Source organism: Urocampus carinirostris, chromosome 8 (genome assembly GCF_059441175.1).
Source record: "Urocampus carinirostris isolate Australia breed hairy pipefish chromosome 8, RoL_Ucar_1.0, whole genome shotgun sequence".
NCBI classification, from domain to species: domain Eukaryota; kingdom Metazoa; phylum Chordata; class Actinopteri; order Syngnathiformes; family Syngnathidae; genus Urocampus; species Urocampus carinirostris.
Window position 1 is genome coordinate 29,147,889 of NC_142356.1, and position 12,798 is coordinate 29,160,686.

General features: G+C 38.3%; 2 protein-coding genes across 10 annotated transcripts in view; one reads left to right on the forward strand and one right to left on the reverse strand.

The window, feature by feature from the left end:
- sh2d3a (SH2 domain containing 3A) overlaps positions 1–12,798 on the reverse strand; it is a 30,312-nt gene that overhangs the window by 11,972 nt on the left and 5,542 nt on the right. The window contains exons 1-6 of one of the 2 annotated variants that reach the window (XM_088342248.1): positions 6,773–7,003; positions 3,487–3,520; positions 3,288–3,404; positions 3,067–3,210; positions 687–955; positions 533–618 (exon numbers count right to left, since the gene is read on the reverse strand). In XM_088342248.1, the coding sequence (XP_088198374.1) occupies positions 533–618; positions 687–955; positions 3,067–3,210; positions 3,288–3,383 (595 nt within the window). In that variant the 5' untranslated portion in view covers positions 3,384–3,404; positions 3,487–3,520; positions 6,773–7,003. Of the gene's footprint in view, positions 1–532; positions 619–686; positions 956–3,066; positions 3,211–3,287; positions 3,405–3,486; positions 3,521–6,772; positions 7,004–12,798 lie in introns of those variants that run through there. The other variant, XM_088342249.1, reaches the window with a different exon arrangement.
- Positions 6,749–12,798, forward strand: part of vav1 (vav guanine nucleotide exchange factor 1) — a 45,449-nt gene continuing 39,399 nt past the window's right edge. For 4 of the 8 annotated variants that reach the window (XM_088342239.1, XM_088342247.1, XM_088342243.1 and 1 more), the window contains exons 1-2: positions 6,749–7,114; positions 9,155–9,243. The gene's annotated coding sequence lies outside the window, so the exon portion shown is untranslated. Of the gene's footprint in view, positions 7,115–9,154; positions 9,244–9,469; positions 9,486–12,798 lie in introns of those variants that run through there. The other 4 variants (XM_088342241.1, XM_088342245.1, XM_088342246.1 and 1 more) reach the window with 2 other exon arrangements.

A 12,798-nucleotide genomic window follows, 5' to 3' on the forward strand; every position in this document is an offset into this window, starting at 1 on the left:
TGCATAATAACTGCATAAACTCAATTTTGTCTTTGAGCTAGATGCACTCATGAAAAGAGCCATACCCACTTAAGACATAGGTTTCTGACCCCTGAATTATAGCGTTGAAAATGATTTCAGGAATTATCCTCACTTCAGATGATATTTCGTCCCCACCATGTGGATGTTATTGGGTAAACACAGATGTGACATAAAATACTTTTACCTTCCTTTAGCATGTTGAGAAGTCTAACTTTATCGGTGACCGAAAACATATTCCTCTGGTGCCTTTGGGGGTCCAGGGCAGTTGGTTTACATGATGGCTATTAGAGGAATTCGAAATTGAGAAAGATTTGCGCGTACGTAATATCGGTTCGTCAAGCTATTTGTGTCCAACTAAAACTGCAACCTTATCGACACACGGGCAAACACAGGCAGATACGGGGAGGGTGACTGTTTAGCCAATCACAATGCACGATAAAAATTCCCGAAGTAGCGAAACCAAGATACAGTAGATTACAGTACTGTGCATGTGTAGCCGTGGGAATGTTACCTGGCCTCAAATTACTGTCAGACATGGCCGACATGAGCAGGGGTCTGGAGCCAAGGTTCTCCAGGTTGCCGGGATGACTCCCACTCCTGCACACAAAGTAAGGGTTAGCAGGAGGCCATATTGAAACCTAAACTCAGTCACCCTTGCCGCCCACCTGAGCAGAGGGTTGACGCTTAAAGCGTCACCCAGGCTGCTGCTGAAGCTGAGTCGCTTGCTGCGGTCATGATGGGACTTCCCGTCTGCGCTTTCGGCTTGTTGTCGCTCGGCGATAACACGTAATGGGAGCGTCCGGTTAAGCGGGTGAAAGATGATGGCCCCTGATACCTGGGAAATCGGCCGGCGCCCGCCCACATAAAAGCGGATTAGAGCAGGAACGTTGTCGAAGCGGTCTTCCTCAAACTGGAACAGCTCTCGTGAGTATCCCTGTCAGACACAAAGGCACATTTTTTCCTTCACATTTCAGAAATTTTCTATGATGGTTCATGCATTATGCAACATTGTTGTCAATTATATAGTCTTTAGTATCAGAAAAAAGGCAAAATTGTTGATCAGTTTTTCAAAGCAAATACAGACCGGCAAAGGCAACTTTTGGCCAGCTTTGAATTGTGGAACTGTGTTGAAAGTCTCCAGTGACATACCATGAGGTTTGTGTCATATTTACAGATAAATTAGCCTACATTGTTTTATTAATATGATTGGCATGGCAAGTAAGCTATCTATAAACTGTAGCATAAGAAAAAGATCTTTTGTTGTCTTAACTTATAAATTAAGTCGATGCGCTGCTGCCTTTAAGTACACAACGTACTCGTTAAAACAGTTGTCTCAACAGTGTTTTAGCAATGTTCCCCCTACAAAATAATAATAATAATAATAATAATTTCCTTGTATTGTCATTCTGTGTAACAATGTACACAGAACGAAATGTCGATTGCACCTGACCCGTTGTAGCGAGCCGATGCAGCCGCAGCCAACAGAGGGCGCCGCCGACCACTTTTTAAGTCTTAGGAATGACTCGGCCGGGGCGCGAACCCGAACCTCCCAGTCTCAAAGCGGGCGCCTTACCATCTAGGCTACTGAGCTGGTAATATTCTTTCAGCCATGAAAATTTAAGGTTAGGGTTCATTCATCCATCTCTCAGTTTTCTGCACTGATTATCCTCAGGAGGGGCCCCTGGTATGCTGGAGCCCATCCCAGCCATCTTTGGGCAATGGGCAGGGGACCCTCTGAACTGGTTGCCAGCACAAATAAACAGACTACTAACTCGCTCATTCACAGCTAGGGACAAGTTGGACTGGCCAATTAACCTGACATGAATGTTTTTGGAATGTGGGAGGAAACCGGAGTGCCGGAGAAAACCCACGCAGGCAAGGGGAGAATATTCAAACTTCGCAAAGGTAGACTGAAGTACAGTAAGACCTCGGTTATCGCGGTTAATGGGGACCAAAACCACCCCCAATAAGTGAAAATCCGCCAAGTAGCGGCGCACCTTCAAAAAAAAATTTAAAAAAAAAATCTCATCTTATCTCATTATCTGCACCGCTTATCCTTATTAGGGTCGTGAGCAAGCCCCTGACCCACGGCGCGGGTTCTCTCGGGCGCGATACGCACGACACCGCGACAAGCCGAGCAGGTCGGGCGCTCCGCGCGGAGGCCGGCCTATCGGAAGCGCAGCAGAATGCGCGTTCACGTGAGTGGGGGAAGGATTTTGTACGGGAGTCGGATTTGGGCACAACACCGGCGCCTCCCGCTCGGGCCGCGATGGCTCTACATGGCGCTACACGGCCCTCGGTGGCTCCGGCCGACGGACGGGCGGCCGCGGGGGAAAGGGGTAGGGGGGGCCTGTGTGGTTAGGGGGGCGGCTCATTGAAGCGCGCCGTGCTAGGGTCGTCGGCCGAGGGGGATTCCCGCAATACGTGAAAATCTGCAAAGTAGCGACGCCCCTTCCAAAAAAAAAAAAATTAAAAGTTAATTTTTTTTTATTTATTTTTTTTTTACCATTACAGACCGCGAAGCTCTGAATCCGCGAACGTCGAATCGCGAAGTAGCGAGGCCCCACTGTAGCTGGAATTGAACCTCGGATCACCGCACCGGGTTCCCCATTAGCGAACAGAAAAACAACAACACACACATACAAAATATGTATGGGCTGATCATTGGATCATTATATGACTTTCTGGGTTGCTTCAAAAAATATATATATTTTAGGTTCTTGTCAAGAAATGACCCCATTTTGGGGGTTTAACCTTTTTGGTGTCCTTATTTTCTGTATGCAACCATTTATACGTTTTGGTTTTAAAATGACCCTGAAGACAACAGGACAGTTCAAACAAAATTACACAAGTTTTGGGGTTGTTTTAGATAAATTACAAAATATTTAGGGCTTCAAACAAAACAACAAAGTTTTTGGTTTGTTTTAAAGAAACAGTGCAATATTTGTGGTTTAAAACCAAATTGTTATTTAAAACAAAATTACTCGGGGTGATTATTCTTTATTCAACGATCATCAAAAACAAACAAAGAAGATGACGAAGCACCTTTTTGGGTCGCAGAACCACTCTTATGATCTTAAAGTGCATGGGCTCGTTCCTCCAGTAGCAGCTGAGGACGTAGTCGCCAGGGGACGAGCTGGAGTCACGGACAAGGAAGTCTCCGTCCCGCTCAAAAAGAGCCTCGGCAGCCTGGAGGACACAATGTTGCTTGTGTGGAGTTTTGGGCCGATATATTATTTGCAACAAATCCATCTCCATTACTGCACCTCTCTTGTGAGGGGTCCGTGGTACCAGGCATGGCTCGTGGGGTCCTCCGTGCTGAGTTTCAGCTCTTCCTCCAGCTCCTTCTTAAGGGAGTCCATTTCCTTGCGACCTCCAAACACCTGTACAAGAAAACAACACAAAGAAAATGGACATGAGGACACCTAATTACTTTCACAGCCCACACAGACATTTTTTTTTTACCTGGCTCAGGTATGCAGCAACGCTCCTTCTTTTGCTGGAAAACACACAGTTGACAAGTGTTGCAGTCAAGTCACAGCAATGGCAACGACACCACCAGTGTGACACTCCCATATTTTTACTCCAAACACGTGCAGGACAATGTGTATCCAAGCGCCGGCTTTCCACTGACAATCATTCAGTGAAATAGCCTCCCTTTTCCCGTCCTTCCTTCCTCCCGTCGCCACATTGTGCGCCAAGAGAACACTTTAGGGCAGCAACCTCGGATTTGCCCGGTTTTGTTGTATACACTCACATTACAGAACTACACCAACACTTGCCCACTACTCGTCACCCTTTCCATCAAAGAATTGTTTAAAAAAAGATAGCCATTGATGACATTTTAACACATTTTTTGGACTTTCAACATGACGACAATGTATTTTTTGTTCCATGATCCTATTTGTTTCTGGGAAAAATTCGGAACAGACCCTTACAGGAAATCAACAGCTCATTTATAGAACATGTGTCCTGACTTAAAATAATTCTGCTATTTTGGGAAAAAAAAAGAAAACTAATATATATATATATATATATATATATACATACACATACTATATAGATATATATATAGATATATATACATACATACACATACTATATAGACATATATACATACATACACATACTATATAGACATATATACATACATACACATACTATATAGACATATATACATACATACACATACTATATAGACATATATACATACATACACATACTATATAGACATATATACATACATACACATACTATATAGACATATATACATACATACACATACTATATAGACATATATACATACATACACATACTATATAGACATATATACATACATACACATACTATATAGACATATATACATACATACACATACTATATAGATATATATACATACATACACATACTATATAGATATATATACATACATACACATACTATATAGATATATATACATACATACACATACTATATAGATATATATACATACATACACATACTATATAGATATATACTGTATACATACATACACATACTATATAGACATATATACATACATACACATACTATATAGACATATATACATACATACACATACTATATAGACATATATACATACATACACATACTATATAGATATATATACATACATACACATACTATATAGATATATATACATACATACACATACTATATAGATATATATACATACATACACATACTATATAGATATATATACATACATACACATACTATATAGATATATACTGTATACATACATACACATACATATGTATACAAGCAGAAAGGTGAATACCAGATTTAGATATTTCGACTTTGAAAAGCAAAAATAATTGAAGAGCTATTTCATACATTCATGCACTAGTTCACATAAAATAATCATTTTGAAACGCAGATAATTAAGTTATGCTAAATTGTAATACGCATATGGGGGAAACTACCAAGGAATGACTTGGAATGTCCCCGGGCACTAGCAAGTAGGGCTTTTACTCAAGATTTTATTTTTGATCTTCTGTTTGTTTTTTTCCATTATTTGCTCACATAAATTTAAAGAAAAATATAAATTAGATCTTATTTATTGTCCAATGATATTATTTCATAATTTCTAACAGACACAACAGAAAATACACAAAACACAAACGTAGGAATATTAATTACGATACTGATTTGGTTAAAAAAAAGAAAATTCACAAAATCATCGAATATTTAAAAAAAAATTAAGTAATTAGGCGGTTTTCATCAAGAACTATGGATTGCAACTAAAAGGTCCTGCCGGTAGCTTGAAGTTTTGGCAATTTCACATTGAAGGCTGGGTGCGTCATTTGAGGTGTCCTTAAAATGTTAAAATTTAAATATTTTCTCCATGAAGCATGTGCTAACACAGCCCAACTGCTTTTATAAGTGCCCTTATGTGTTTTTTTTCCACAGCGCCGAGTTGCTTTTATTTTACTTTTAGCAAAGCTGCTCGGGCAGAATACATTAGGTCGGAAGAATGGGGCTTTGTGCTGGAGAGTGACGTCATGCTCGGTCCCGTGTTTTTGTTGTTTTTTCATTTGTTAGTGTAGCATGAAAATGGTGAAAGTAAGAAAGGCAAAGTACAAGCACTGATCCCCAAGAAAGATGTAAAAAAAACAAAAAAACTTTGAGCATCTATAAGAAATGCTCGTACCCACATCATGAACAAGCTGAGGCTACATTAATGATGTAAGTCGGGAGATAGCGGCAGCGAGTCAAAAAGTTCAGAATTCCTACTCGCTCTTTCAAGAATAAATACTCTAAACATGAATTAAATACTAAATAGGTATTATGTATTCTTTTATTTTGATGTTATTGATTTTAATTTACTTTATTAATTTCTACTTTTTATTTCAATAACTTCATCAAATAATAATAATAAATGTATCAGCAGTACTCAAATCAATTTAAACACCAAGTCAAGTCAAGTCATTCTTGAATTGTTACCTGATATTTAGTATGACTACCACTATAATAGTAATTATTTATTAATGAGAATGCCAATTAATAGTAATATTATATTATGAATTTGTTAATATTGTTATTATTTAAAATAGTGTCATTATTAGTATTATTACTATTATTGTTGTTATTATTGCAGATCAATTGTTTCACGTGGAACTGGTGGCAAAACTGCAGTTATTAAAATAAATTAAGTGAGAAGTTTAAAAAAAACAGTAAGATGTCAAAGAGTTGAGTGTCGGGACCCTTCAAGGAGATAGGGTGAGTTGAATTGTGGATCGACAACGTTTGCACCACCCTTAAATTCAACTAGTGGGCTTGAAAATTGAACAATTAAGAAGGAATTGAAAGTCAAACGTACATTTTGCGTTCGGGGCATTGGTCAAGCACACCTGAAACAATGTATTAAAAGGAAATCTGCCTAGCAACAAAAAAATCAAAAAAAGAATTGAGAAAACCTCAAGAAAGTTTGAGGTTTTTGCTAACCAATTGAGCAATAGTAGAGTAATAAAATCATGCTGCAAGACAGAACAAGATTGGGGCGCGGTACTTCCTGCTTCTTCAACAAAAATGTAGTAAAGTATATACAAATTTTAAAGTTTTATGTACAGTACATGACAAAAAGCATGTCAGGTAAACACGTTGAAAACGTTAGATTAAAGATACCGTCTGGAGCAAACTTCTCGCGTGAACTCGCGAGGTTTGTTTCCAAACAACTCACGGCAGGAAGCAATGGAGGTGTTCTCCCTACCTGTCGGCGCCTTTCACGGTTTTCTTGTACCGGGCATGTTGTCAGTTCGTAGTTCGTAGCGAATTCGAGAGAAACCCGCTGGAGAGGGAGGCGAACTTTCGACCTAGTCGCTCCGCTGCACGCCGCCCTTATTTTTTTCCTTTTTTTTTTTTACTCCTCCTCCTGGTTTTGTCAACCACCTCCTGCCCCCTCGGCGTGTTCCCACAAGCCATCCCGGGCACTCCCTCTCCCCGCCCCGGTACCCAAGCGCCGCTATCTGGACACATTCCTTAAATAGCGATACAAGTCGGGCCGCCTCTCCACCTGTCATCAAGTACTACTTGACGAGTACCCCATTGACTGGTATTTAATCCCAACTTTTATACTTTCTCATGACTTCTAAATGACAAAAATGACTTCTGCCTGGCACAACTGCACTAAGTCAGGCCAGCTTTTTATTTTAGCAGTCAGGGGAGGCAGGTGAGGCTGTGCCTCGCCACCTGTCATGGAAATTTAAAATTATAGCGAATGGTAATAATTATTCAGTGTTAACTTTCTCCTTTGGCTTTACAGTTTGGGAATGTTTTTTTTTTTTTTTTTTCAAAATGGTTGATTTTACCACATTATTTTATGAATATTATGACATATCTGTCAACCTTTAGGGTTTTGCCGTACAAAGTAGTTTTTATGCATTTTAAGACGAGCACGACGTACAAGGAAATCTGTACGGGAAAACGCAAATTTGTCAATGACGGGTACCATCCGGTATACACTGACTATCACGAAACGGCGAATCAATCATGTCAAAGGAGTTTGCTGCAGAAGCCTCTATCTCGGTTTTTCGTTGCAAACAAAGCGAGCGGTTTGATGCAAATGTGCGCATGCGTCTGCCGCCTGGGGATTTCCCATCATGCACCATTTAGAAAAAAAAAATGGTGTACGATTATTTTGTACGAGAAAATACGACAGTTTGTACAGGCATGGAGCCGTGGAGGTTGACAGGAGGTATGTAATGAATACAATAAAAAAGATTTCTGGCAGCACGGCAACTGAGTGGTTAGCGGGTCATGGGATGTGCGGAGTTTGCATGTTCTCCCCGTGCTTGCTTGGTTTCCTCCAGGCGCTCAAGTTTCCTCCCACATTCCAAAAAATATGTTAATTGGCCGGTCCAAATTGTCCCTCTGTGTGAATGAGCAAGTGTCTCTGTGTGCCCTCGACTGGCTGGCAACCAGTTGAGTGTGTCCCCTGCCCACTGCCCAAAGACGGCTGGGACGGGGTCCAGCACACCCGCAACGATACTGAGGATAAGCAGTGCAGATAATGGATGGATGGATAAATACAATTGATATGTAACTTATTACTGTGCTGAACGTCTGCAAATGTATTGTGAGGCACACCATTTACATGACAGAAGGTGATGATGAGATCAGCAGTTTATATTATTTGTTTTTTTTTGCCCTGCTAAACAAGTCAAGAAATTGTCAATATTTAATTCGTACAACAATGATAAATTGATCTTGAGTTCAATTTCAACATACTATACATATGTAATGTATAAAATTAATAGATTTATTAACAAATTACTCGGTTCATTGATTATTCATATAATACTTAGTTTCAGCCATACTCATTTACCAAAACAAAAAATTCAAATTTCCCCACAAATAGACATTTAGTCTGTTATAATCAAGGGAGAGAGATCGTATTACAAAAAAACACAACCATAGTATTTTCAAACGCATCCACTGTAACGTGCCTAAAAAATCCATCACACATCACTACTGTTTTCTCAAAAATGTAATTTTTGTGAACTTTTTTTATTATTTAAAAAGATAGATTCTAAAGGGGAAGTTATGCTACTGAGAAAACAGAGGCAATGTAACATCCTTTTAACATGAATTCAGCCCGCCAATAATGCTCCTAGATTATTGTATTGCTATGAGTTAAGATTTATTTATTTATTTTACAAACGGGTTTTGATCCAGGCATTGGTATCGCTGCCGATAAATACCCTTTGTAAAGAGAGAGTGTGTGTTATTTGACCTTTAAATGTCACTGTATTCTGCCGTGCAACCAAAAACAAGCACTAAAATTAAAATGAAGAATAAAAAATATCGCGACTCAAAGTGACCAAAACTCACCGTTATTATACGTTATAAGTTTCTTGTTTTCGGATAAGATTGCCCAAAATTATGTCAGCCCGTGTAAATGAGGCTCGTGATACGTAAAAAAAAATTAAGTTTCTCGGCTTACAAGTATTCACAAAAATGTAAGTTTATATGTTTATAGTTCACATAATTTTGCTTTTTATGTAAACCAATATTGTGGGGTTTTTTTTAATATTTTTTAATGAATAACATTTTTCTTCACCACTGGAAGGCGCTAAATAATTTTCCTTTTAAGGGAGCTGGAAGGAGTTTGGAACTTATTTACTTTTGGCCTCCATCTCCTGGCTTTTGTCATTATCCAGCCTCTGTGGACTTGTTAATGATGTAAGTACATGCATTTCTTCGATGCGCTCAAATATAGTTTGATTTTATAATCTTTTTAGGGGTTTGGCTTGGCGTTTCGACCGTTGAAGCAGGCCTCTTCTTACTTTCACCATTTTCATGCTACACTAACAAATAAAAGCAAAAGAAAAACGTTGGGGGAAGCATGACATCACTCTCCACCACTTCCTCCGCCCCCCATTCTTCCTACCTAATGTGTTTCGCCCTAAACAGCTTTGCTAAAGGTAAGATAAAATCAGATCAGTGCCGTAGAAAATACAGAATAGGGGCTCTTTAAAAAAAACATTTAACTTTTTTAAGGACACCTCAAATGACACACCCCATCTTTAAGGAAAGAGAGTACCACTTTTTTTAATTCTATAGTTTATATATTGCGTTCTTGCTCTGCTAATCAAATTATGATTAAGTTGTAGGTTCTATTATTTGTAGATCCGACTGTGCCTCACTAGACACAAACCTCATCACATGTCACTGTATTTTAGCATCTTTTTTGTTCCAAATAAATAGTAAACACACCTATACGTAATTAGCATATAACTCTTAATGAGAGGAACAATAACTAATGAGTTCTTGAATCTGCAAATGATGATTGCGGCTACTGTTTTCTGATTAGATGCAACAATGCTGGAGAAAATGTTCCTTTCATGTTATTATTCTACGTCAACAGGAAAAATCACTCAAAAAACCCAGAACATAGTTGAAAAAAACCGTCCTGACCTGCTATCAGTAGCCTAAACAAAACAAATGTCTTTTTCTCTTCCTACCAAATACTGCTGTTTAATTTTAAACCCTTACCTCTATTGAAGTAGTGGTTAAGTGTAAAATTACAACCACCTCAGTTAAATCGTTCATTTGTTTCTTATTTGTGACTCCCTAGAAGAGTTTTTAACAACATTAAACATACTTATTTTATTCATGTATTTTTGTATTGTTGTTTCATAAAGACTAGTGTTAAATCTGCAGCTAATGCGACATCAGTGTTTCCATTATTTTGTATTTTTTTTTTCCAACAAAGAAACCAGGCCATAATCTGTGCACTCAATCCCGGCATGATTTGAAATTGTGATCGACTCTTGAGAGGCTGCAATTTGACTGCATCCAATTTTACGATCTGTTAATGATTAGCATGAACACAGGTGGAGTGAATGTAGTTCACACCCTCACACAAACACAGGCTCCCATTTACATTACAGTATTACACTAGAGCCCGGAGTTCAAAGCAAATATGGTAAGGCAGCACTTTGTTGTTATGCTGCATGCAAATGAAATAGGATGCCAATAAAAGTGAAGTCAGTCCCTACTGTGCTATTAAATGCAATCTTTCTTTAACCCTTTGATGCATGACCTACCAGTATTTACACACTTTCATGAGTGGGGTCGAAAACTAGTGGGGGGAAAATAAGAATAGTAATGGCCTCATGTCGTAAACATGTTTTATAAGGAATACTTGGAATGTGACAATATAGCATTTTTTTTTTAATTTTTAAAGATTTTAAAGAATAATAACCAATGGGGTCATTTGGACCCCACTTATGCGTCCAACGGTTATTTTTATTTATTTTTTTTTCAAAATCATCGTCATGTTCTTTTGATACTAATTTTAAGCTCGCTGCTGTTTAGTTACTTTTGAATATATCTAATTATTGTTGTACTGTACTTGTAATTATCTAAAGCACACTGAGTTACCCATGAAAAGCACAGTGCAAATGGTTGAAAGCAGTGTTTTTTAACCAGTGCGCCGGGGACACTTTTGTGCCCTGAGACCTTGTTTAGTGTGCTGCAGGACAATGCCCAACATTATCTTTACAAAAAAGCATGCCATTGTTCATTATCTTTGCTTTCTTCAAGTGATCAGCTGATTAACTGTGACATTCATACATACCTGTAGGTAGCAGTAGATTACAATTTTCATATACTAATTATCTGCTCATAAGGAAATACAATAGCTCTAATAACTTAAGCTATTTAAGATTGTTCTGCAAAAAAAGAATAAAAAAACAAGGTACAAATCTGGCACACCATTTTGCTGATTTTAATGATTTTCTTATTTTACTAAAGAAAAAAGAGTAACAAGTTAGAACATAGTTAAGCAAATTTTGTTCCCCTGGGAGATAATTTGTTTGCTCATTTTATTTATTGTTTTGGTTAATCTTTCTAGAAAACATTAGATAAACATCGTCAAAAAAAAAAGGTTAAAAAAAATGGGAAATGGTGCAGCAGTAGCTCTGGAGGTAGAGTGCTCGTATTAGGACAGAGAGGTTGCATGTTCACTTTCTGGCTCCTCTGAGTTTTATGTCAAAGTGTCCTTGGGCAAGACTCTAAACCCCTAATGCCCCAGATAGGCCTTGCATGGCCGCCTCTGGCTATCGGTGTGTGTGTTAATGGCTAAGTGTGAAACACTCTGTAAAACGCTTTGGGAGGTCTTTAGTGACTTGAAGAGCGTTATCGAGATACAGACCATTTACCATTTAACTAATTTACAGTAAAAATTATTAGCAAAATGAATAACCTGTATTACCCCCGGAGATACAATGACCACAATAAATAAAGAATCAGTTAAAAAAATAAAAATAATAATTAAAAAAAAATATATATATATATATATATATATATATATATATATATATATATATATATATGACACGAGCCATTCTCCAGTTTGACCCAAAGGCCGCAGGCTGGAGACGACCACGAGGGAAACCCCGCATTCGATGGCTCGACGTCGTTGCGGGCGACCTCCAACAACACGGAGTTGCCGTAGAGGATGCAGAACAGCTGGCACAAGACCGCCAGCATTGGAAAAACCTGGTTCATCTGGTCGGCTCAACGCACAGGGACGGGACCCCCCGACCTTCGCTGGAGCAATAAGTAAGTAGTAGTAAGTATATATATATATATATATATATATATATATATATATACATAAACATTGTCTACAGTGTGCTTCGAGATATTTTAATTCGCAAAAAAGTGCGCTTTGTCTCAACAAAGGTTTCAAAATATTGGTCTAAAGCTTGTTATTCTTTTTTTTTTTTCATATTTATTCATACTGGGACATTTTCAGTCCCAAGACTTTGGTGGACTTCAGATATTTGCATTAAAAACGTTTTTCTTCTCGGTTATTATGGCTCCAGAATTCTACTTTTTCAACAGCCCATGGTGAATGTTACAGTGGTACAATACATCTTTATGTAACCAACTCTAAACATGATAATTTCGGTTTATGATTTTATTTATTTTTTTAACAAAAATCTTGCTCGCCATATGTGGGAAAACCCATTTCATAGCAGTCCCAGAAAATACCACTAGAGACCGCTCACCGCTTGTGACTGCTTACTGCCAGCATCAGCTAGTCCAGTTTCCGTATGCAAACGACTACAGGCAAAAAAATTAAAAATTGTTCAGTAAACTTTTTACGTTCATTTGAAGTTACAGTAACTTTAATCTCAAGTAGACCGTAATTGCTTACGTATCATCAACAGTCTCTCAATCTCATGCCTGTCAACCTTTGCCAGTTGCCCCCCTTTTTAAAGATTG